This window comes from Uloborus diversus, chromosome 1, assembly GCF_026930045.1.
Source record: "Uloborus diversus isolate 005 chromosome 1, Udiv.v.3.1, whole genome shotgun sequence".
NCBI classification, from domain to species: Eukaryota; Metazoa; Arthropoda; class Arachnida; order Araneae; family Uloboridae; genus Uloborus; species Uloborus diversus.
In genome coordinates, this window is record NC_072731.1 from 73,147,422 (window position 1) to 73,171,130 (window position 23,709).

Consider the following 23,709-nt stretch of genomic DNA (forward strand, 5'->3'; position numbering starts at 1 on the left):
AAAAGTTATAATTTTTAGTGAAGAAGGTTGAAAAAAAAAGTAAGACGAATCTGTATTACGTTTTGCATTTTATCTAAAACAGGTTTTAAATAAATGTGTTTTTTTTTTTTCAATTTTAACGGTAATCAATTACGAAGCATTGGGAACGTCCCTACAATTTTTTTTTCATTATTTGTAATTGAATGCATAATACCAAATATTTCATTTTGTATGACAATATCTTGAAATAAATGCATTAATATTGATTGGAATCTAATTCCCCAGTTGTATTCTTCAAGTTCCTGGTAAACGCAAGAATAATATTAATAAAGGCTTTTAAGCAGGAATGTAATGGACAAAACTAAAATAATAATAAAAAAAAATGTTAATTTATTTCTTGTTTATCTTTTTTTTTTCATGTCCTATGTAACTGCTTTAACGACACAATTGAATTTTAAACCAATTGTCTCTTTCTCGCATTGTAGAAAAATATCGATGATTTTTAATGTTTTTAAAAAATAAGGTACAACATATTTATGCTAGTTTTCTTTTGAACGACTAAAGTATTTACAGTAAAATATTTTACATTTCTTAAATAAAATATTAAATTTGAGAATGTGCTTTGACTGCGAGTTTGTCTAAAATACAAAGAAAATCATTGTTTGAGTTTTGAGCATATTTTGTACAATTGATGAGCAAAATACGTTATTTAACATGGAAAAAATTGGAATGAATAATGTCCTTATAAACCAAGCAACCAAAGATCTGTGCAATAGAACATCTTATCAGCACCTTTGGGTTGAGGTTTGGTATCCGCACAACATTCTTTTAAATGCATTTCGAAAATCTGGACTAAATATCGTGTATATGAATGGGTTTAGCAGAGAATTTGCATATCCCAGCCAAAGCAAGAAGCTGAATACATGTTCGTTAGGCTCGCAAGCCTCGCAAACTGACATGAGAAGAGCCATAACGAAAAATGGCAGCCAACAGACGATGAAGACACCAGTTATTACCATTAATGTCTTCGCTGCCTTTCGTTCTCTTTTTGCTTCGGTTGTTTCTTTAGCAATTTTCTTCTCACGCTTTGCCAACACGAGTAGACGACCAACTGGTGCCTGATTTGTAGTCACACCATTTTCTGGAATTTCAGTCGCTAGCTGCAGGGTTTCACCATCAGCTTCTCCGTGTTTGTCTTTATTCTTTTCAACAATCAGTACTGCAGAAGCACCAGGTCTGCTGCGAATTCGTTTCCGTGCTTGCTTGAATATGTTCCAGTACAGAAGCAAAATGAATATAAGTGGAATATAGAAGCTCATGCAAGTTGCAAATACTTGGTAAATAACGTTTTGGCTCACCATACAACGTTTATCTTCTTCAAGTCTGCGGAAGAAATCTGGGTCTTTCCACCCAAACATAGGAGCAAATGAAATGACAGAAGATCCTGCCCAAACACCAGCAATGAGGATATAAATTTTTTTCGGGTCGCGACACCTAGCGTATTCGACATTAGTTACAGCCCAATACCGATCCACGGCAATGGCGAGAAGGTGTAAGATGGAAGAGGTGCAGCATAGAACGTCAAGAGACGTCCACATTCGGCAAAGTTCCGGCCCCAGCACCCATACCTGGTGATAGATTTCATTATACGCACTTAACGGCAATACTAACAGTGCAACCATGAGATCAGCAACGGCCAGAGATAGAATTAACCAGTTGGCAGTGCATTTTAGATTCTTCTCTGTTGCTATTGCGTATATGACAAGAAAGTTTCCAATGAATGTAATCAATATAAATAGCCCGAGGGTGATTGCTATTAGTATTGAACGAATTCCATGCACTGTGTCAGGGTGGATCATATCTGATACATTTGGAAACGATGAGTGTTCTGTGAAATACGGAGCATTATTTAGCGTAATAGAATGGTCTTCTAATTCTGATTCCATCATTATAAAGTCACGATTCTGAAATAAATCGTGTTACATATTTTAGAAGTTGTATGTTAGTAATCAGTCAAAGAAGTTTGTCGCAATCTTTTTATTTACATATACCCATTATCTCTTTCCTTTAATTATGAACCTGAAAAGAAAAAAAATACTTTAGCCATATTAAAAGTTTAAACATTATTAATAAATACAAATCAATAGATTGATTATGCTTTATCATACTGATGCCTCACTTGGCAAATCGATTTACTCAATAAAACAAAAAGTTGAGAAAAAATATGAAGAAGATAGTGTTATCCATAGGAGAGAATCGGCCCTCGTGTTACATTTTCTGCCATCACATGGTCAGAACTGTACTGAGCAAAAACTTTAACCCATAACAGGGTCGGTGCGGTCTCACAGACCGCCCCAAAGTTCGTCCGATCATCCCCTATTTTATTTTCAGTCCGATTGAATGGTTTTTCCCAATAGCTTTTTGTTTTGTGACCTTGAACACCCCTTTTGCTCATCAGCATCTTTTGGCGATTGCATCTGGTTTAAATTTCATTGCATTCTTTAGAAGCGGTATGTGAGATCGCACCTCACCTTCAGTGTTACAATTTTTGGCAGTAGTAGACATGGCGAACCGTTTAAATAGAGATTCCTTTATCTTACCCGCGTTATGCAGAAAAAATGCAAACTATTCAAGTTGAAGTTGAAAGTTGTTTGATATGTTTACAAAAAATACGCAATGATGTTTTAGGGACAATAAGGGCAGAATTATTCCTGGAAATACGACGCAAAGTACTTATAGTTAAAGGACTGTCAAAATTTTCTTGTAACGTAATATAATCAATTTTCTGGTATTAAAATGTTCTGTATATATTAAACAAAATCATTAATAAATAATAGATTAATTTTATTACGAGTAGTAAATTATTTACTGAAGAATGTGAATTTTCTTGAAAAATCTTAAGGCTCTAGTAAAATTTCCTCGGAAAAGGTATATTTTAATTCAGAATTCAAAAATATTTTTTTTCCTGGGTTAATAAAAGTACAAAGAGCACTTTAGGTAGGTTGCAGAAATGTATTTTAATTACACGATTTTTAAAAAATCTGAAAGCAGAGAGGTCTCTGAGACCTCACGTCCCCTGTTATGTCCTACTTTTTCACCTCCCCTGTTACGGGTTAATATAAATTCACATTTCATTAAGCACTATTAAAGCAGAAATGATAATTTTTTTTTTAAAGTGGAGTTAATCGATTTGGTAACTGAGGCATCCATATGGTGCTGAGCTGTAGTTAGAGTGTTATACTTTTTTTAATTATATAATTTTTTAGACAAGGATTTAGAAGATGATGGGTACGTCTAAAACTTAATAACATGTATGGTTAACACGAGCTTTTATTATAGTGATTACAATTATTTCAATTCATAACTAAAACTCAACCTCAAAATCTAGTCTATTGCTTGCGTTAAGATATGTTATGTTACTTCTGGGACAATCCTGACCAGAAGAATGGAATTACTTCTAGAAATATTACTCAATCGAAAGTACATGACCTATCTATTCAGCAATTTAAAATGTTACTCAAAGATTTTCTCAGTAGATTATATCGTTGCGTACTTTAAGTTTGCCACTTCAGTAAGGCACTCAAGTTTTTTACTATTAATATTGCATGATTACTTTTTAGTTCATAATTTACTTAACAAAATATTGTTTGAAACTATATCCTCACCCTAATAAAAAGAATTTTAAATTTCAACTGACGATGAAATAAAAAGAAAATAAAATCAGATAAAAGAATCAGTTGGAGTGTGGAATACTGGTGATATAATGTATTTATCATTACTAAAAATTGAAACTTTTCTAGTAGGCGTAATTCTATGACTGAGCATTAGATGAAATTACTTATTTGAAGATATCACAGATTAGTTTGTCATTTTTTGAAGGGGGAGGGAGGGGTGATGGTACTTGAGATTGAAAGCTCCACTAAACGTAAAGTAAAGAAACAAACAAATAAACACATTTAATGATCCTAAAAAATCCTGTAATGATCTGCCAACTAAGTTAAACGTCATTCACTGCGTTGTTAAATATGAAATAATCCGCTAGCTAAACGCCTGTAGTGACCATTTGAGGTACCTCAAATTGCGAAGCTGAAATGACACTACGTGAAAATAGAATTGTGACTTTAATTTTGTTTAGATTTTAAATATTGCACATACATATCACTTAACAAAATAGTAAGCAAAGAAACTTAAAATGGTAACAAGCAACTCGCTTGCAAGTCGCGACAAGCGTTTTATACTTTTAATCATGCGATACAGATTTGCATTTTCGTGTTGCCACACGTCATATGCAGTTAAAACAATAAAAAATATATCAAGAGGCAAAATTACGAGCAAACACAGACTGCGTGACGATACTTTTCTGCTTTCATCAGGTTAGAAATTAAGTAAGTCACCTCGCGCGAATCTACCTGTATTCTTCATTTTTACTGAAATAATCGGTAAAAATAACAGAACATTTATACATTTTAAGTGCACATGAAAGCACGTAAATACTCCAACATACTGCTTTAACAGTAAGTGATTTTTTTGCCATTGAAGGCTTTTTTCCTACACGGCACTTTATTCAGTTTAGAAACTTATAAAGCAACAGTTTAAGAGACTCGGAGATAAAGTCAATGAATGTATCAGTCTTACAAGTTTCAGGTTGACTTCTAAATTTGCATTCACATATTCTGCCGTGAGCATGTAAATGGAAGTATTTGCAGAAATGAGATTTCGAGACATTTGAAGAAACGCGATTTAGATTCAATTCTAATAACAGGGAAATGTTTAAATTAGACTTTTTTGTTTTTGCGTTTTTTGCAGCGGAAACCAAATAAACAAGCTTGTACAATAAAACTAATAAACGATAAATGACAAAAATTAAAAACAGAGAAGAAATAAATATTTTCAGTAACTGCCTTTTACCTGCCCACGGCACTATTACTCACGAACATTTTTTTTATTTCGTTGTTTTCGTAGTACTAAAAGAATTACTACAAGTGTTTCAATTTCCTCCTATTTTTTCCATACTTTATCTAAAACCTTATCTATACCACTTATCAATATGTAAGTCAAAAATTACCAATTCTTTGAAATTGATAAATTGCTTCCAATTCTAAATACTAATTATTTTAAATTTACTGCAAATCAGAAACAGTAAACCAAACTTTACTCCAGCTGTAAAAGTAATTTCAAAAGTTAGAAAGACGCATCTGAACGTCAAATGGAATAGCAACAAAGTAAAGTGAGGTTTAACGTTAGATTTAATGCCCTGAATTGGTGATAAACTCGTAATATTGGCGATAAACTCGTAATTAAAAGTACTTTAATTACCCATGGAGCAGTTTATGCCCTACTTTTGATTCAGTGCTTTTATTTTTACATCCTAAAGTTTTGTTAATGACTTCGTGAAGCAAAATTTTGTTTTTGGTTTCTCTAATAAAAAATGCTTATACATACGTATATTTTCGCTTTTGTTGTCACCAGGCTCCGGTTCATTTCCGGGAGTATTTTGTTTAGTATGGAAAAGCGTTTAATTACGAACTAAATGTATACTTTAAAAAAAGTAAAGTAAAAGACGTGATAAATTCACCTTATCGTTTACAATGAATTCGGTTTTATTACTTAGTTACAGTGTCTATGAAGAAACGATTTTTTTTCCTGATTTCCAAAAGCGTCGTACGGAAGTCAGCATTAAAGCTCTAAAAATGTTAGAAAAAATCTGTTCGGAACAATGTATATTTTAGTGATTTAACCACTTAAAAAAATCCTTAAAAAAATCTCAACTGGAAGAAAAATGTTATCCCGCTACAAAAGTGATATTTTTCCGAAACAAAACTAAAATTCTCACTAAGTAATTTATATAAAATTATTTTTTTTTTCATCAAAATGATTCATTTTTGAGAAATATATTATAAATATTTACAGAAAATGCAAATGGATTTTTGCTTTGATACTTATTAATTTCTAGTGAATATATTTTGATCTTTAATAAATATTTCTCAGTTTAGTTTTTTGCTAAAGTCTATTCACCTCATATTATCACCTTAATATTCGTAATATCACCGGCAATATTTATTATGGGTACGTATCATATAATTACGTACGTTACTTCATTATGTACATATCGTATATTTACGCATGTTACGTTACATTATGTACGTATCTTATATTTACGTATATTACGTACATTATGTACATATCGTACATTTACGTATGTTACGTACATTTAGTACGTATCGTTCATTTACGTATGTTACGTACATTATGTACATAAATGTATTTATGTACGTTTACCAATCATACTATCTACATGATTGTCGAACAGAAGGGTAGACCGAGGACAGTTGATCATGATGCAAGCAGGTCAGTTACATTTTTAAAAAATACTCGTTATATTCTGATGTCTCGTCAGATAAGTGTGTGCTATTCCATCTCTCTTTCTACACAAATATCATTGTAAAAACATCGCCCAACAAAGAATCTGCTCGAACTGTCGAATTTTCACTTAGTTGCGAAAATTTCATCTTTTACAAATAAGTTCTTAATTTATTAAAAAATTGTAGAACTAGTATGAATGAATATAATTGCTACTACTTATTGCTATTTTAGATGAATCCATCTGCCTATCGAAATCCTTTCAGAATAATTTCTTGCAATCATGAAAAGAAAAAAATAGCGATACGGGGCTAGTTGTCCTGTTTGGGTATTGGTGGGAAAATTGTATTTTATATTTTACTTTAATGTAATGATGAAAATTGTTACGTGGTTTAGAAGTTTTATAATTTGACTTCAGGAAAGAGTGTTGTATGAAAGATATTTTTATCTAGGATATGATGTTTTTATTTGTGCGAAATGAAGTATAAGGTTTTGTCAACACTTGTCCGTTTATTCAACTTCTACATTTCCAAAATAACAATTAAATGAACTGGGCTAACTTACCCCGCAATATGAACAAGTTGGTCAAAGCGACTAGGCGTCAATCTTAGCCTTCCCATACTTGTACTTAAAAGTTATGTTTTGCTATGAACACTTTTTCCTGGAGGCTGAAAAGGTTTTTCTAAATCCCTAATTCTGAATGTTTTAAAACTCTTCTGCAAAAAATTGGATCATTGAGCCTCGGAGTATCCCATAGTTCATGATGCAATGAGAATATAAGTGGAATTTTAATTTATTTACTTATTTATTTTTTGGTATTTTTACACAGCATCATTTTTCTTACTGGTATTGATTCGTTTCTTTAGGTACAGTGTCAGAAATGGTTTTACAAACATTTTTAATAATTTAAAAAATGAATAAATACATTAGCTTAATGCTCTTAATGTAACTATTCATTGTTCCTCCCCAAAAACGATAAATTAATCGAAAATAATAAAACACTTGGTTTCGATCCCATGGAACAATTTAATTGAATATCGTCTATAGTACTGCATCAGTATTAATGCAAATTCATACGGAACTTTTTATGTTTTAATTTACAGCGTAGCCAAGAAAATAAAAATTATCGTAAACAAATCTTTACATAATATTTTGCATTGCCGCATTAAGCTTCAGTTTAAAATGGATGTTGTACGATACTTTACTATGTTACAGATGATTTTTTACAGTACGGTTCCATTTCCACACACAGATGTACTAATTTGGTAAAAAGCACTTTCGATGCAAATAATCCTTATGAAGAGTTAAAACCGTACGGAAAAAAAAAGTTAGCAGCAATTTTTACATAGAATAGAGTAGGCCGGGGTTCGTTTAAGCATTTGGTACGTTTACGTAGTACCTTTTTTCCGAAACGAGATATAAATGGAGATCCAATAATCATACTAGATTAATGCCACTCCTAGCAAATATTCTGACAAGTTTTTGAGCATCAGTCGAGCTTCGGTTTAGCATGCGGATAGAAAAATCTGTACAAACAATACACAGTTAAGCGCAAATAAATATATAAAAAATAGCAGAATTTTATCCTTTTTTTTTTTCTTTTTTTTTGAGAAGTGTATTTGTATGGACAGAAAAATTGTTAAATTCTGTTGCACGTTAAAAATAAATCCAAACTTGCCGACGGGTAGCGTCGCTACTATAGCGGCGCTACTATAGTATCTTAATTAATTAGATCCTGCAAAATATAAGCTTCTATAAAATTAATTTCAAGGTAGAAAGTTAAAGCTTTTCTCACCGGTTTAAAAATATTTTCCTCATCTAAACAATTTTATGTATAGGTATGCCGATGTAAAATTTAAATCAATTTATGTGCTTCCATTTACTTTTTTCAAATAGCCAAATTGCAAAAAAAAGGAATCTTTCAACTTTTTTTTATCCTTTCTTGCAGCAAATATTCGTAAAAATGGTTTAAAAAAGAAAATAAAGGAAGATATAATAATTCTAAGTTTTAGCCCATGCTCAAATGTGTTTGTACGCTTTTTATTTATTTATTTTTAAAAAAGTAGCGAAGTAGCGACTACATTTCAAAAGTAGATTGTAGTCGCTACATTAAAAAAAAGGAAGTTGTAGCTCTAGGTAATTACATTTGTAACAAAGTAGTTGTAGCTATAGCTCGCTACAAAAAAATGTAGTTTTTCGAACTACTGTTTAAAACCGTTGAATGAATTATGTATTGAGCCATTCTATGAAAAAATTGTCATTTTGTCCCACATGTGACAGTTCATACATTTCGATAAAAAGTAACGATTTAAAAAGTTAGGGCGAAATCATTTGCTTTTGAAATCTCACATTCGTTTGTAATTTTTTAAGCAGTAAAATTTTTATCATCACTCTTCTAAATTATTATTTTTAATAAAATATATGAAGCACCACGTAGGGGACAGTTTTCCGTGGAATGGCCCGCTTATGTTTATGGTTGCATAAGCGATCGTAATGTCCCATTTTACTTAATGTGGATGCTCATTTCCTTACAACTATACAGTTTACATCAGAAACGTCTACACTGTTAAAAATTTATGAAACTTTTATTGTAAATATTACTGTAAAATGGATAAAACATTACAGAAAAAAATTACAATAAAGTGCACCGTAAAAAATAAACGATTGAAGCACCAATTGATGCACCACGTGACTTACAGTGAGAGGCACATAACACTATATTTCCCCTCACTTGAAATGTTTCGTCTCGTATGACGGGGAACAAAGCCGCCTCTCAAACCGAAGGTCCAGAGATCGAAATGTTTTTGCGTTTTTTAACTCTCGTTTATTCTACTGTAAAGTTTTCAAGTAAAAAAAGGATTTCACGATAAAAGTCACTGGCAACATGAATGTTAGTAACTTTTACCGTAAAATTTCAGGTTTTTTTTTAACAGCGTAGAGAGTTTAGAAATTTCATTCTTTTTAGAGAAAAAAATGTTAACGTTGAAAATATTCGGGAGCATTGGGACTTCAGAATAAATTTCTTGCACATGAAAAGAAAACAATTTAAAGCTCTTAAACTGCAAAATATACGCATACACAGCTCTATGCGTTCTAAGTATGCAAATCAAAATTATCGCAGTAAACTCCCGATTATCCGCGAGTCAATTAACAATCAGGAGCATGCATTTTCGTAGCAGAAAAGCAAATACCAAAGGCTGCTTTTTTTTCATGTCGAAAATTTGTAAATTTAAACTCGGTTGTTTTTGTTTTATTTATTTACTAGTGGCACCCGCACGGCTTTGCCGTGGTTCGCCTGTATATTTACAAATAATGTATAGGGAAAACCCGGGCAACGTGAATACCTTTAGGTTTTCTTGATTATTGTCGTTCAGTTATAACTTTGGAAAGTGAAACAAATGTTTATAACCAGTCTTCATTTAATGAACTTACTTAATGCAGTAACAGTTTTCTTTAATATTAATTACACTATTAGATATAAGGCCAGTTTTCATCAATGCAAGAATATCCACTTTGCCCTACACCCCGGGTAAAGTGGATTCGGCACTAGGGCAAAGCGAACAACAACATTTTATTTGTCATGAAACTAAACATTAAAAATGAAATAACTATCGAAAATTAAAGGAACCTATCTAAAAAACATTTCTTTGCTACAATGCTAATTATTGTAGTTATTTCAAACAAAGAAGTGGAATTTAAAATGAAATAAAACTCGAAAACTAAAGGAACATATTAAAAAAACATTATTTTGCTACAATGCTAATTATTGTAGTTATTACAAACAAAGAAATAAAACTTAAAAATAAAAGAAGTATTGAAAATTAAAGGCTCATATTAAAAAATATTTTTCTACAATACTAATTATTGCAGTAATTATTATAACAACAAAGAAATTAAACTAGAAAATTTCAACATCAAAAATTTAGAAGCATATTAAAAAAAAACATTTTTCTGCTACAATACTAATCATTGCAGTTTTCACAAACAAAATCATTGCCATTTTCTAATGCTGAACACTCTTTATGACACCACTGAGTAAAAATACGACAGTGTTTTCGGTTGACTGATCATCTTCTTCAACGAACATTTCACCACAGAAAATGCACCTTACATCATCAATTTTTTCTTTACTTTCTTCCTCTTATCGTTCTCTTATGCTGTCCTATGTTTTGTAGCAGAGATTTTTGATTTAGTGTTTTTTGGTAGTGGTCTTTTTAACAGTTTTTTAGATGCTATACTTGAAACATCATCTAGTTATTTATGACAGTCTTTTTTGATTTTTCAAATTTTTATTTCTGATCGTCCTTTGCTGGAGTACTTGTCAGGATTGTAGATCTCTGTAGCTTTCGTTTACGTGTTGTTATTGGTTTAACAGGCTGAGGAATAGGTCATAAAACTGAAAGACTGTAGAAGTTCTTAGAACATCCAGGTTTGGGAGAAGCGGCGGGAACATCGTTGTCTTGGACTTATTCTGTTGTTTCAGATTCCATGGGAGTATAAGTACAGTGTTCATTGGTAGCACTAGCTTGAGATCTTAAAATTGAAGGACTTCCAGGTTCGGATGAAGGGACTGGTCATGACCGGGCTTAGTGAATATGGTATCCACTTTGCCCAATCCGCTTTGCTCTTCAGGAACATTTTTGAGGTTACTAAAAATTACTAAAAAAAACAGAGCATCTAAACTCGTCGTCTAGTTGAAAGCTACATAACCGCACGTCAAATCCTACTCATAAGAAAGAACATGTCACAAATAGTATTAAAGTTATAAATGAAACACTAATATCTGTAAACTAAAACTGTTTTCTCCAAAATATACTTTGTTCAGCCACTGTCGTTGCGTGACGTAAACTCGTCTCGACAACCGTTGCAATGACAACACAGCTGCCGGACAACTAACTATTTAGGAGTTATAGGCAAAATTCGCTTTGCCTGGGGTATCCACTTTAGCCGGGTTTCCCCTAGTGAATTTTCTCGCCAATTGGCTTGTGCCCATGTTACGGTTCCACGTTATGATAATTTCGTAATTTACGCGTCCATCTTATGATAATTTTTTTCTTAAAATTGGAGTAGAAAATGAACCACATCGAATTTTCAAAAAATCGCTTTGAGGTGCACGCCCTCATTGTACAAACTAACTTTGTACCGAATTTCATGAAAATCGACCGAACGGTCTAGGCGCTATGCGCGTCACAGAGATCCTGACAGACAGAGATCCGGACAGAGAGACTTTCAGCTTTATTATTAGTAAAAATTGCTCTCTCTCTTTGTCATACATACACTTGTTCTTTATTGATGTGCAGTTCTGTTGGACAAAAGTACAAAACATTTTTACTGTAATGTATTTTCAGTGTTTATAGAAAGTATTAAGCATCAATGCAGCCATTTTTTTGAGAAAGAGCATTTTTTACCTAATGAATCCCTCATTTTAGCCTTTTTGCGATTTATTCACGATTTTTATTATCCGCAGCACTTGTGCGACTTAATTCTGTTGGTAATTCGGAGTTTACTGTGTACTGCATTTTCTGCTTATTGAATATTTTTTTAATTGCGAGGAAGTTTCACGCAGCAAGAGCAATACAATACGCATTGCAATACTGTCGGCATAATTGGCTTTTCTGCTCATCAAACTAGTAGTGCGATGTGCTTACCTTACATTTATTCTGCAGAGCTACCCACTTTTTTTTAAGTCTTATTGCTTCTGTCAACATTTGCGAATGAAGTCGTGGAACGTTTTTACATTAATACGTTATAATTAAGAGTTTAATATTTTCCAGTTTTGTGTTTAGCTATTGCTGTTGTTTAGGAACATAAACCATTGTACTCCTTTGTAAGTGCTCTTTTTTTACTTCCTTTTACAAAGTAACCGAAGCATTGCATTCGGTAAAACATTTTCTCTCACAAATCGGACATAATTTCAATTTTGCTGATAATAATAATGCCCGAATGAACATTCAGTTTTTTTTTTTCAACCCGACCCCACGTGAAGATATGCGTAAGAACGTATAGTCACTCGAAATATCCATTCTGATGATCCCCGAGTTGATTGCAACGACTTTTCTCGTGACGTCCGTATGTACGTATGTATGTGCGGATGTATCTTACATAACTCAAGAACGGTATGTTATAGAAAGTTGAAATGTGGTACGTAGACTCTTAGTGGGATCTAGTTGTGCACCTCCTTTTCTGGTTGCACTAGGATTTTCCAAAAGAGCTCTTTTGAATCTTTTTTGGGAGAAATCATTGTTAATTTCAATGCAAACTCAAGTGGTGTTATATTTTGGAAAACACTTTCCGATATATCGCCAAGATTTTGGTCGCAAAGTTTTGTCGCCAAGTTAGCGACAAATTTGGCGGATTTTTTCTTTTCTTTTCTCTTTTTTTTTTGAATCTGGTTTAATTTGGCCACTATTTTCGAAATTTAAAGAGTTAATTATTGAATCACATTAAAATTACCGATATTGGGAAAAATAATCTATATATATATATATATATATATATATATATATATATATATATATATATATATATATATATATATATATATATATATATATATATATATATATATATATATAATTTTTTTTTTTGCTTTGGTTTACAACAAACTTGGGGTGAAAGTATTTAAAGTGTTTCGTTGCTTACTTTAAGTCCAAGGCACTATTATCATCAAATTAGCGTAAAGGGAAGTCATGTCATGCACGAATCAGCTAGGCATTTGTGTTAACTCCCAGCATTAAAGGAAGTTTTCAGTTTCATTAATTTGACGGTTACATTTAAATATTTAAAAAATACTATTGCTTTATAAATCTGCTATAATGATATTCAATACTTCGAATACTTTATATTTCAATTATTTTCCAGTTCAAATAAAAACTCATTTGGCCTTACGTTTGTTATGTAAGCTGAATAAACTTGTTGTAATGCGTATATTATTTTATTAAGTATTATTTAGCATTTAATTTGCAACCGTTCACATGAGCAACAAAAAAGTGCAGTATTCTGCACAAAATTTTGAATTGTTGAACAATTCCGAACTAACTGTTCGGAAGCTATTTTTGAAGTTGTTTAAAGTTATCTTTAGGTATTGAAACACTCTCCGAAATATTATAAATCCTCGAAATATTTTTATGCTGTGAAGTACAAAAGGGGAGTTCTTAAATATTTAATATTTTATTTTTGTATCATTAAAGCAAAACTACTTTTACTAAAGTAGGAGAATTTGAGACAAAGTAAAAGAGCGAGTAAAGTGAAATGGTGAAATATTTACTTTGCTTTTAGGCCACCTATCTGGTATTCTAACTATGTAGCAACACATGTTGTCTATTCCACACAGGAAAAATTTTTGTTCTGAAGATCAAAGTAGAGGATATCACAAACAGTTTTTTCATAAATGGATACTGATGTTTCGAAAAACATTGGTAGAGGGCGTTGAAGTCAACTAGCGCGTAAGAGAGACTATAAACTTTGAGTCGTGTTTTCCAATGTCTGTGTAAGCACGCTGAGACCGCTTGGTCTTGATTTAAATCGAATCATGTGGCCTTAAATCTTCATTAAACTCGAAAGGAAATTAAATTTGTTTAATCATTCTTGAAGTCCATTCTATGTGCCAAATGCTTCCTTTCCAGGCCGGTAAAGAATGTCTCAAACGGGAATAAATTCAGGTAAGCGCAAATCTTGATTCAATCTCATTTAAATCAGTTTCTTTGATCTAAATAATTATTTATTTTGAATCTTACATAATTAGTAACAGATACTCAAATTGTAATATTTTGTTGCAAGTTAAAAAATATTTTTGTTATAATCAAAGAATAAAGTTCCTGCTGTTAATATATTAAATAATAATTCAGACCTATCAATATTCGGTGCAATATTTATTTACTTTCTATTAAGTTTATTTATAATTTAAATAGTTTGAACAGTTAGATAAGTGTATGTGGGATAAAGTGGATGGGGCCAAGTTAAATAGTTTATCTCGTTTACTCATTTTACCATTTGCTAAATTACTTACGTATTCACTCATTAATTCAATTTGTTTATCTTTTTTCATTTAATAATTTACTTATTGATTTATTATTTCACTTGCTTTCTTATTCATTCCCTATTTTATTTGCCCATTTGGTTTCCCTAATACAGAAATTAATAAATAAATTTATTTATTAGTTTAGTTTCATTACCTTTTCATTTATTCCTTCATCCTTTTAGTTACCCATTTATTTGATAAAAATATTTTTTATAATTAAATAGAAAAAATTTCATTAGAAAAATATTTCATTTTTCACCTTGCTCCATGAAAAAAAAAGTGAAAATATTCCTCTTTTTTTTAAAAAAAAAAGCACAAATTTTTGCCAAAAATAGGAAATAACTTTTCAATGCAAATTTTATTATCATATAAATTGTTCTTTTTTTATATACTGTAATTTGGGGGGGGGGGGGTACAATTTGTTCATTTTGAAAAAGCAAAGCCATTTTAACTATGTCACTTTGCCCCACATTTCCTTACTTTTTTTTTTCATTTCATTTCTGACGTGACTTAAAGTCACATTAAATGGTAGGATAGCTTTGAAGCAAGATATCAATTCATTTTAAATTGATTACAACTATAATTTTCTAATTTTGGATAACTATTTAATAGTTGATAAGTTTTTCGTCCCCAAAAATCTGCTAAAATATGAATGTTACAGTTTAAAATAAAGAATTTGTGTTTGAGTTTTATCCCGAATGACTGTATATATGTTTCGTCATAAAGCTTTTTATACAGTAGTGGACAAAACTGCAAACTAATTTTCTGAAAAATTATGTTTTACTGATAACTGAATTTAGTTTTATTTCGTTAAACAATAGATGAATAATTCAAAAAATCGCCATAAATTCAGTAAACTTTATAAGATAAGTTAAACAATTAATTAACTTAATTTTTAAAATGTAGAGTTTGAATAATTAAGCAATTCGTGAAACCACTGCAAAATTGAACTCAAAGATAAAAAAAATCCCGGATTACAATAAGATTTAACTCGAATAAGTTCATTTCAATTTGTAACATGAGTCAATGCTATCATTTAGCGAGAGTATGTTGCTTTTTGTTTCAAAATAAATGAAAAACAAAAGAAATATGGATTCAAAAACAGTTTTATAAATGAAATTATACATTTAAGATATTCTCTCATTAAATACAAACGACATTTTAATAAATAGTAAAGCAAAATAAGTAATGTTTTCATCCAAAGCTCCGTGAAGGTACCAGAGTTGTTTCACTCGTGTAACAGCCCTACAGCTCAATTTCGACTTGAAAATGATCTGATGTTAGACACTGTTTTTAAAGCAAATCGTCGATTTTGCTCTTTTATTTTCGAGTGGAGACTTTTGTCCTCTATAAAGAAATAAATTCTTAACGCAGTTTTCACCACTCCTTGGGAACATTTCAAAAAAGTAGAAATTTGACAGTGGGTTTTTTCAGCGTCTCTGAAAAATTTAATTTTGACCACTGCACAAGTAAAAAGCCAAACCCCAAAATTTAGAATTTAAAGCATATAAATTTTAATTTTTCATTCATATTTTTATTTTATGTCATCTATTGGGAAACGAACGATTACTAATAGTATCATCGACTCATGTTACATCTTCAAATTGACTTATGAGAGGAAAATATTAGTGTAATCCATGATTTTTCACTTTTTAGTGTATCTTTTTTTTCCCCTGTTTTCTCTCGTGATGGTAGAATATATTCAAGATATTCACTTTTAAACTAATTTTTCTAATATAGTTTCAGAGATTTATTGAATTCAAAAAAAATTTTTTCGACCATTCATCTTTATTTCAACGAAGTAGAACTTATAGTTATGATTAAACTAAAATAACTAATTTTTTTTTCACCAGTGTGTTTTACCTCAAAACAATTATGATAACAATGAAACATAATTCCTTTATTTTATTTATACACATTTACACATTTTTCTTTAATACGTTTTTTTTTAATTGGTCCCTGCAGATTCTAATGCACATTAACCTTTACCTATAGTACATTTTTTTCATTTGTACGCTTTTTTCATACAGTCCTTTCAAAAACGTATAAACGTGCTTCACTGTACACGATACTTAATCAAAATGATGTAGCTTTAAATTCTGAATTGAATATTATATAATTCTGTAACGTAGAACTATGAAAGAGGAAATAGAAAAATATATTGTGTATTCGAAGTAAACAATCTTGAATCTTCTAAACTATTAGTATTCTTAGTTTTTTCTTCATAAAAGAAAAACTAGAAAAATGAGTAAGAAAAAAATAAGAGAAAGAATAGATTGTGAGCTTCTTGAAGAAATATTAAAATATATTGTATTTAAAATAAACAATCCTGATTGAAAAACATTATAAATATTCCTAAACATAATTTAAATCTACGATTTATATAAGGGATTGTATTTGAAGTAAACAGTCCTGAATCTTCTAAGCTATGAGTTTTTTCTGTATAAAAGAAAAATAAGAAAAAAGAATAAGAAAAAGTAAAGAGAAAGAAGAGATTGTATGCTTCATGAAGAAATAGTGAAATCGGTTGTATTTGAAATAACAATCCCGATTGTTCTACTACATAAATATTCCTAAACGTATCCATATGAATAAAACAAATATATATATATATATATATATATATATATATATATATATATATATATATATATATATATATATATATATATATATATATATATATATATATATATATCATTGTGAATTAAAAAAAAATGAATACTGCTTCTATACAAGCAAAACTACATTGACCCTATTCCCACCATACTTCAAAGCTTAAACTTTTGTGGCAAGTTAGAGACACGTGTAACGATAAGAACTCAAATTTTTTTAAAAAAGGAAAGAAAAAACAATTTTCGACACTCAAAGTTTTTTAAGTTTTTTATCTGTATTTAAATTACATGAATATATGGTACAATAACACCATTCCACGGAAAAACGAATATTTTTTCAAGAGCATGACAGCTCATATATTTCATTAAAAATAATAATTTAGAAGGGTAATGAACAAAATTTTGGTGCTTAAGGAATCGCAAACGTATGTGTGATTTATTAAGAATAAAAAACTTATTCATTACGTTTTAAAATTATTCCTTTTTGATAAAATAGATAAGCTTTCACGCGCGGAACAAAATTGCGGTTTTTTCGTGGAATGGCTCAAAAATGTTGAACTGTAAAATTTGAAAGCTCGCGAAAAACACCCGTAGAGATCATTCACTTCCTTCGAATTTAAAAAAAAGGCGTAAAATCACCGGGAAAAAAATAAAAAGCCACTGCTAAACCTAATGGAACAGAAATTTTAAATCATAAAATTATCGTTTGAGCGATCTCATTTTAAATTAGCGTTCAGAAGGTTGCCACTTTTTTTTTCTTCGGCTGTGACTAATAAAATTTTTTTATTGTTTTGAGGTAAAAATTTCCCCGTTTGAGCATTATTTAGCGACTTATCGTCTTTCTTTTTTTTCTTTTTTTTTTTTTTGGATTTTAGCTGCATTTTTGGAATGTTGTGTTTATTTTTTCTGGAACCTTCGATTTCCAGTTTTCTTTCTTTGAGAATGATTATTTTGACGGGAAATTTCGTAGTAGTTTTTTTTCTTCTAATTGAAGCCTGATTGTTGAACATGCGTCACTTGACAAAACTTTTATTTTCAAGGTAGACCGTGCAAGCCGGGCAATGCAGCTAGTTATATATAAAAGAAGGATGAATTGAAGGAAGATTTTATGTGAAGATTTTTTGTGAAAGAACGAACTCTGACTGAAATGCCTATGTTAAAACTATTAAACGTGAGTTGAAATGAGAAATGCATCCACTTTGAAGTCGAAAATTTGGTACAAACTATTGCATGATACTTTGAACAATGATAAACCGTCGAAACAAACTTTCAATAAGTGTGCATTGAACAGCGATAATTAAAGGAGCTTCTCTTACTCTGACGCTGCGAGAATCCGAGAAACCTCACAAGTCAGATGTATGTGTTCGGCATCGATTTGGTTTCCGTAAGCACTTAGGCGAGAAAGATAAGATTACTGAATGATACGAATGTATTTCTCAGTAAAAATGTACATAGTATAAAATACAGTTTAACTGTCTTAATACGATCACGTTTAATACGAAATCATGGCTAAAACGATCATTTTTTTCGTTAAGTTTGGTTTGCTATCTAATTTCATTAAAAATTTCACTTATAATACGTACATTAAAATGAAAGTCTCGGCTAAGACGAAGAAAAATGTCTGACCTCTTTAGTTCAAATGTTCCTGGTGGAATTCTGTAATTTTCGTTTTTGAAAATTATTCATTATTTTGTTAGGTAGTAAAAGTCCCATTGTGTATAGAGAAGAAAATATTAAAACTTTATTATTAAAATTATTAAACTAAAGCCCGTACATTTATTTACCTGTGGACATTTCAATTTACTCGGAGGTAAAACTGTTCATCTTCCATTGTGGATTACAACCTATTCCGCGATTGTCGATTATCATCTTCCTTTTTCAATGTTTTCCAAAACAATTCATTTGTACGAATTAAATCATTTTTTCATTAATGTAATAATAGTTAGATTACAATGTGTGTATTTGTAGTAATATTTTTTAAATATAGGTAAGCATTTCTTCGTTTTTTCACAGAATCATTCATTCACTGTTGTTAGGAATATGTGGCTAATACGAACAAATTTGTAGATTTTTGAAATTTCGTATTAATTTTTGTATTATTTATTTCGTATTTCCGTGTTCAACTCTATTTCAAAAATGCGAAATACAGTTGAACTTCGAAATTCAAAGTTTTTAATTTTTGGTTTTGTAATGATTACAGCATCAATCCACTTCTATGGTAAGGGAATGTGGGACAAATTGGAACAGTGGAATATTTTTAGTTTCAGCGCCACCTATTTTGCAATATTTTGACTATTGTCTTAAGCATATAGTAGATTCCTCTAAGAAAACAAATAGCTCTTCAGATCAAGAAAGAATGAAACATAAATAATTTAGAAAATTTGATTCACGTAGTATAATATTTTACGGTTTATCAAGAATACTTTGTAATACTATAGAATTATAAAATTTTTGCAATTAGAATTTTAAATAAAAATTAAAATCTCTTGATATCCAGTGCAGTACGCATCTATTCAATATTAGGCATGTTTTAATCAACATTATGCTTAGCAAATTGTCCGGTACACGCGCGGCAAAACTGTTAGGGAAGACTGAAATAGGTTATTTTCTTTACTTATTCACCCGTTTAATAAATAACTTTTCTATGTTTTTTTTTCTTTTACAGCGCTGTAATGCACATCTCTCTCTCTCTCTCTTTCTCTCTCTCACTCTTTCTCAAAAAAAAGGAAAAATAATAATATGAAATAATGCATTTTCAGTATTGCATTTTCTATTTCATATTGAAAAAGTGAAAAATCACCTATTGGACAAAACGTAAAACCACATTAACATTAAATGATTGTTCATTAAAAGATTGAATAAATAGTTTATGGTATCAATATGCATACTGAGTTAATGCTACATTTTTAAAAAACAATCCATTTTTTCCATTCAAGACTGTACACGAAGAAATACATTTCTCTTTTAAAGTTTAGTCTATTGTAAAAAAAGTTTTCTTTCCTTAACACAAAAAAAAATGTAGAAGAAATTTTAGGCAGAAAAAAATCCTAACTTGTCTTTTTTACTATACTTATTACATATAACTGCGTTATACTAAGTCATTTTTATTTTAGTATACTTGCAATTTTACCGATCTCAGTTTCCCACAATGTTAACTAAACATTTATTCGCTGCCTGTCAGAACAAAATAATTGCAATTCGTTTTATATATATATATATATATATATGTATATATATATATATATATATATATATATATATATATATATATATATATATATATATATATATATATATATATATATATATATATATATATATATATATATATATATATATATATATATATATATATATATATATATATATTATACATATATATATATATATATATATATATATATACATATATATATATATATATATATATATATATATATATATATATTAGGGGTGTCCCAAAAAAATGAAAGTCGTTTTTTTAAACGCATACCCTCTTATTTTTTTCCTTTGATATCAAAACCGTTGTAAAAAAAGTTTCATGCAATTTGAAGCACGATAGCCCGTGCCGACTTGCGCCTAAAGGCCTAAACATGTAAATAGCACGTGTATTCATAAGCAAGCGAACGCTGGCGACGCGATACTTTGCGAAGCTCAAAACAGCTGTAAATAATGCACAGAAAACAAACGAAAACAAAAAAAACATATGTTGGGGGGGGGGAGGCTTATACGTGGCAATTTGCAAACCATCAAACATGTCAGTACGAATACATTCCTGTCAGCGTGCGCAGTGTAGTCCTTCCATAGGGAACGAAACATGGCAGTGGAATTGCAAAGTTTGAAAAAAGAGATATTTTTAATAGGGGAGTCGTAAAACACCAAACTACGGGCTTGAAACTTCCCTCTAACGGACAAGTTCTGTCTATTTTGTTTTATAACATTCGAGAAGTAAATTTAACCATCAGTGAAAGTGCAAATCTCGCTATTCGGGAATGCATCATCTTTTGGGAAAAGGCACGCATTCCCACCAAATCTTTGCCAAATTGTGTGAATAAACTTAAAAACCTGAATCAAAATTGGAGAGACTAACAAAAAAAATTCAAAAAAACTGCAAGAAGTATTCAGGCAGCGCCAACAAGAATTTGAGAGTAATTTAAACAATTTATTCAATATTGCACATGCTGATGCACTTCGGTTAATCAAAATAGAGGAAGATAGGATTTTCTTGCAACTCCAAAGAGAGCCCGGCCGACGTGGTCACTTTAGGTGGAATGGATATAAAAACTATCCGACAAAGAGGAAAGGGCTCGACTTTGAGCTGTCAAAGAAGAAAACAACCACATTAAATACGATTCCGCTTCAACATCCTCGGAATTGTATGAACCTGCACAAGAACATTCCTCTTCGAGTTCTAGTAAAAAATATTACTTCAGAAAATTTTCCTAAATCAGTACCTGGAACAAGTTTATCAGAACCTGGAACAAGTATAGCAAAACCTGGAACAAGTATTCCAGAACCTGGAACAAGTATTATCAGAACCTGGAACAAGTAAATATGTAATGAGGAGCGATTTTATTACTCCAAAGTCAGTTGCTGCATTGGACAGGTGTCCAAGTATACGAGATTATGTGTTTATTCTTAAAGCTACTATTGATGCACTGGGTGTAACATTGATGAATTTCCCATAGATAAATCTTCAATTCAAAGAATTCGAACCGAAAAACAGAAGGAGCACGAGGAAAGAATAAAAATTGGTTTTCAGTACGAGGTATCATCGGTAGTGAATTTACCTTGGGATATGAAACTGTTGCCTGCTTTAAATGCTCAAAAATCAAAAGAAAATCGCTTATCTATAGTTATTTTCTATGGATGTAAAGAACAACTCATTGCTGAGTCTAAACTGGATAATTCCACAGGAAAAGAACAAACAAAGGCTGTTTGAAGAGCAGTTTTAGATTGGAATCTCGAAGACAAAGTTAAAACACTCTGTTGTGATACTACAGCTCCTTTAAATGGTTCTTGCGCTATTCTTGAGCAAAAATTTGATAGAGAAATGCTATCCTTTGCTCCGCCATCATATATATGAACTGATCTTTCCCACTGAAATACAGTGCTATGGAGGAGCTGCGGAGTTCTTCCAAACTGTACCCTAACTTGGAAAATTTACTTGACTTTTACCGTGCTGAACTTACTAATATTACGGTCAGGGATGACTATCAAGAGTTGATAGAACTTCCTATCATATTTTTAGGTGGAGATACAGAAAATGAATTTAAAATAAGACCACCGGGAGCCATGCACAAAGCTCGATGGATGGCTTAAGCGATTTACTCCCTAAAACTATTACTATTTAGTTCACAACTAAAATTAGATACGAAGGAAAATGAAGCATTGTTTGATGTCTGCTTGCTTGTAGTGACAATGTACGTGAAACCAAGGCTTCAATGCATTTTGGCAGTCAAAGCACCCCAACAAAGATTTGTGCTTTTTGATAAAAGTGTACGAAAATGTGGACCTAATTATCTCAATACTGCTCTAAAAATATTCATCCAGATTTTATGGTATAGTCAATAATATTTCATTCCTTGATGTGAAAAAGACTGCCTAAAAATGATGCAGGACTTTCATGGTTTGCTAACAGCTGATGAGGAACAAAAACAATCCATGTTACGTTGCGTTCAAGAGCAGCGGAAGCTCTATCCTGACAGCAAAAAACAAACATTGAATTAAAAATATGTACAGTAATGTTTCTTGTAGTCTAATATTGTTGTAAATATCTGCTTTAAATAAACTGATGTAGCATGTAGTAAGGAATTATACAGTTAGGGTCATTCCATAGTGACTAACGTAACATTCGCAGCTGATTTTCAAACTCTTTTTACTTACATCGGAAGTAAAAATAAATGTGTTTTCGTTTAATATACAGATTTAAAATGTACAAGGTGACTATTTTTCATTTCTACCAAGAATTTGAAGCAAAATAAGCACTGGCAGATGTTTTTTCACCAAAAAAGGCATCGTGACTAACGTAACATTTTTGCAAACCTGAGAAACAATGCTTATGTTACGAGGCAAATTTTTCTGAAACTTACGCAGACATTTAAAATTGGCCGATATATTTGTAAGAGGTAAACAATCTATTTTTTAAATCGTACTACAGATTTGTTACAGACGAATCTTTTTTGGCCCTAAATGGTACTTTTCCGAAAAACTGTGTGTGACTAACGTAACGTGACTAACGTAACCATCGAATAGCAAGCAATGAATGCATATAAAAAAATTTTTGTAATTAATTTCTTGCTCTTATATTACTTTTATACTTTTTAGGAACCTTCTTTGTGTTGTATTATGGTTCTTTCTTTACTTTTTTCTATATTAGTGTAAAAAATTGAATGGAAGGATTCAGTTCAATTAACTCAATTTGAATGTGCGAAAAAAAATAAACAAATAAAAAATAATAATTTTACAAACTAAATAACATCATTCTTGGACTAATTAAATCCTAAATATCTATCTTTTAAAAAATTAACTTTTTGCAAGTTGGTAGTTTCACTGAATTCTAGTTTTCTTCTGATGTAGTAGTTATCGTTATAAGAAACTCCGTAGTACTTTTCAATGGCATATTATTTTTTAAGGTTTACTGATTCATCGAACGAATAGTGTTGTGCACCCTTTTGAATTAAAATTTAATATTGAGAAAAAAATATTCGAACGTTTTTGCAGAATGCATTTTAA

The 23,709-nt window shown here is 30.8% G+C and overlaps 1 protein-coding gene and 1 long non-coding RNA gene across 2 annotated transcripts in view; both read right to left on the minus strand.

The window, feature by feature from the left end:
* Positions 1–392: 392 nt before the first annotated feature.
* Positions 393–1,886, minus strand: LOC129226042 (5-hydroxytryptamine receptor 2B-like; the record flags this gene model as incomplete). The annotated part of the gene is made up of 1 exon (XM_054860657.1): positions 393–1,886. A coding segment is annotated over one exon (1,122 nt), but the record flags the coding sequence as incomplete, so codon positions are not given.
* A 34-nt stretch (positions 1,887–1,920) lies between these two features.
* The window catches only part of LOC129234646 (uncharacterized), a 116,859-nt gene continuing 95,070 nt past the window's right edge, over positions 1,921–23,709 (minus strand). Inside the window, exon 3 of the long non-coding RNA XR_008581558.1 lies at positions 1,921–2,058. This is a non-coding gene — a long non-coding RNA (uncharacterized LOC129234646). The remainder of the gene's footprint in view (positions 2,059–23,709) is intronic.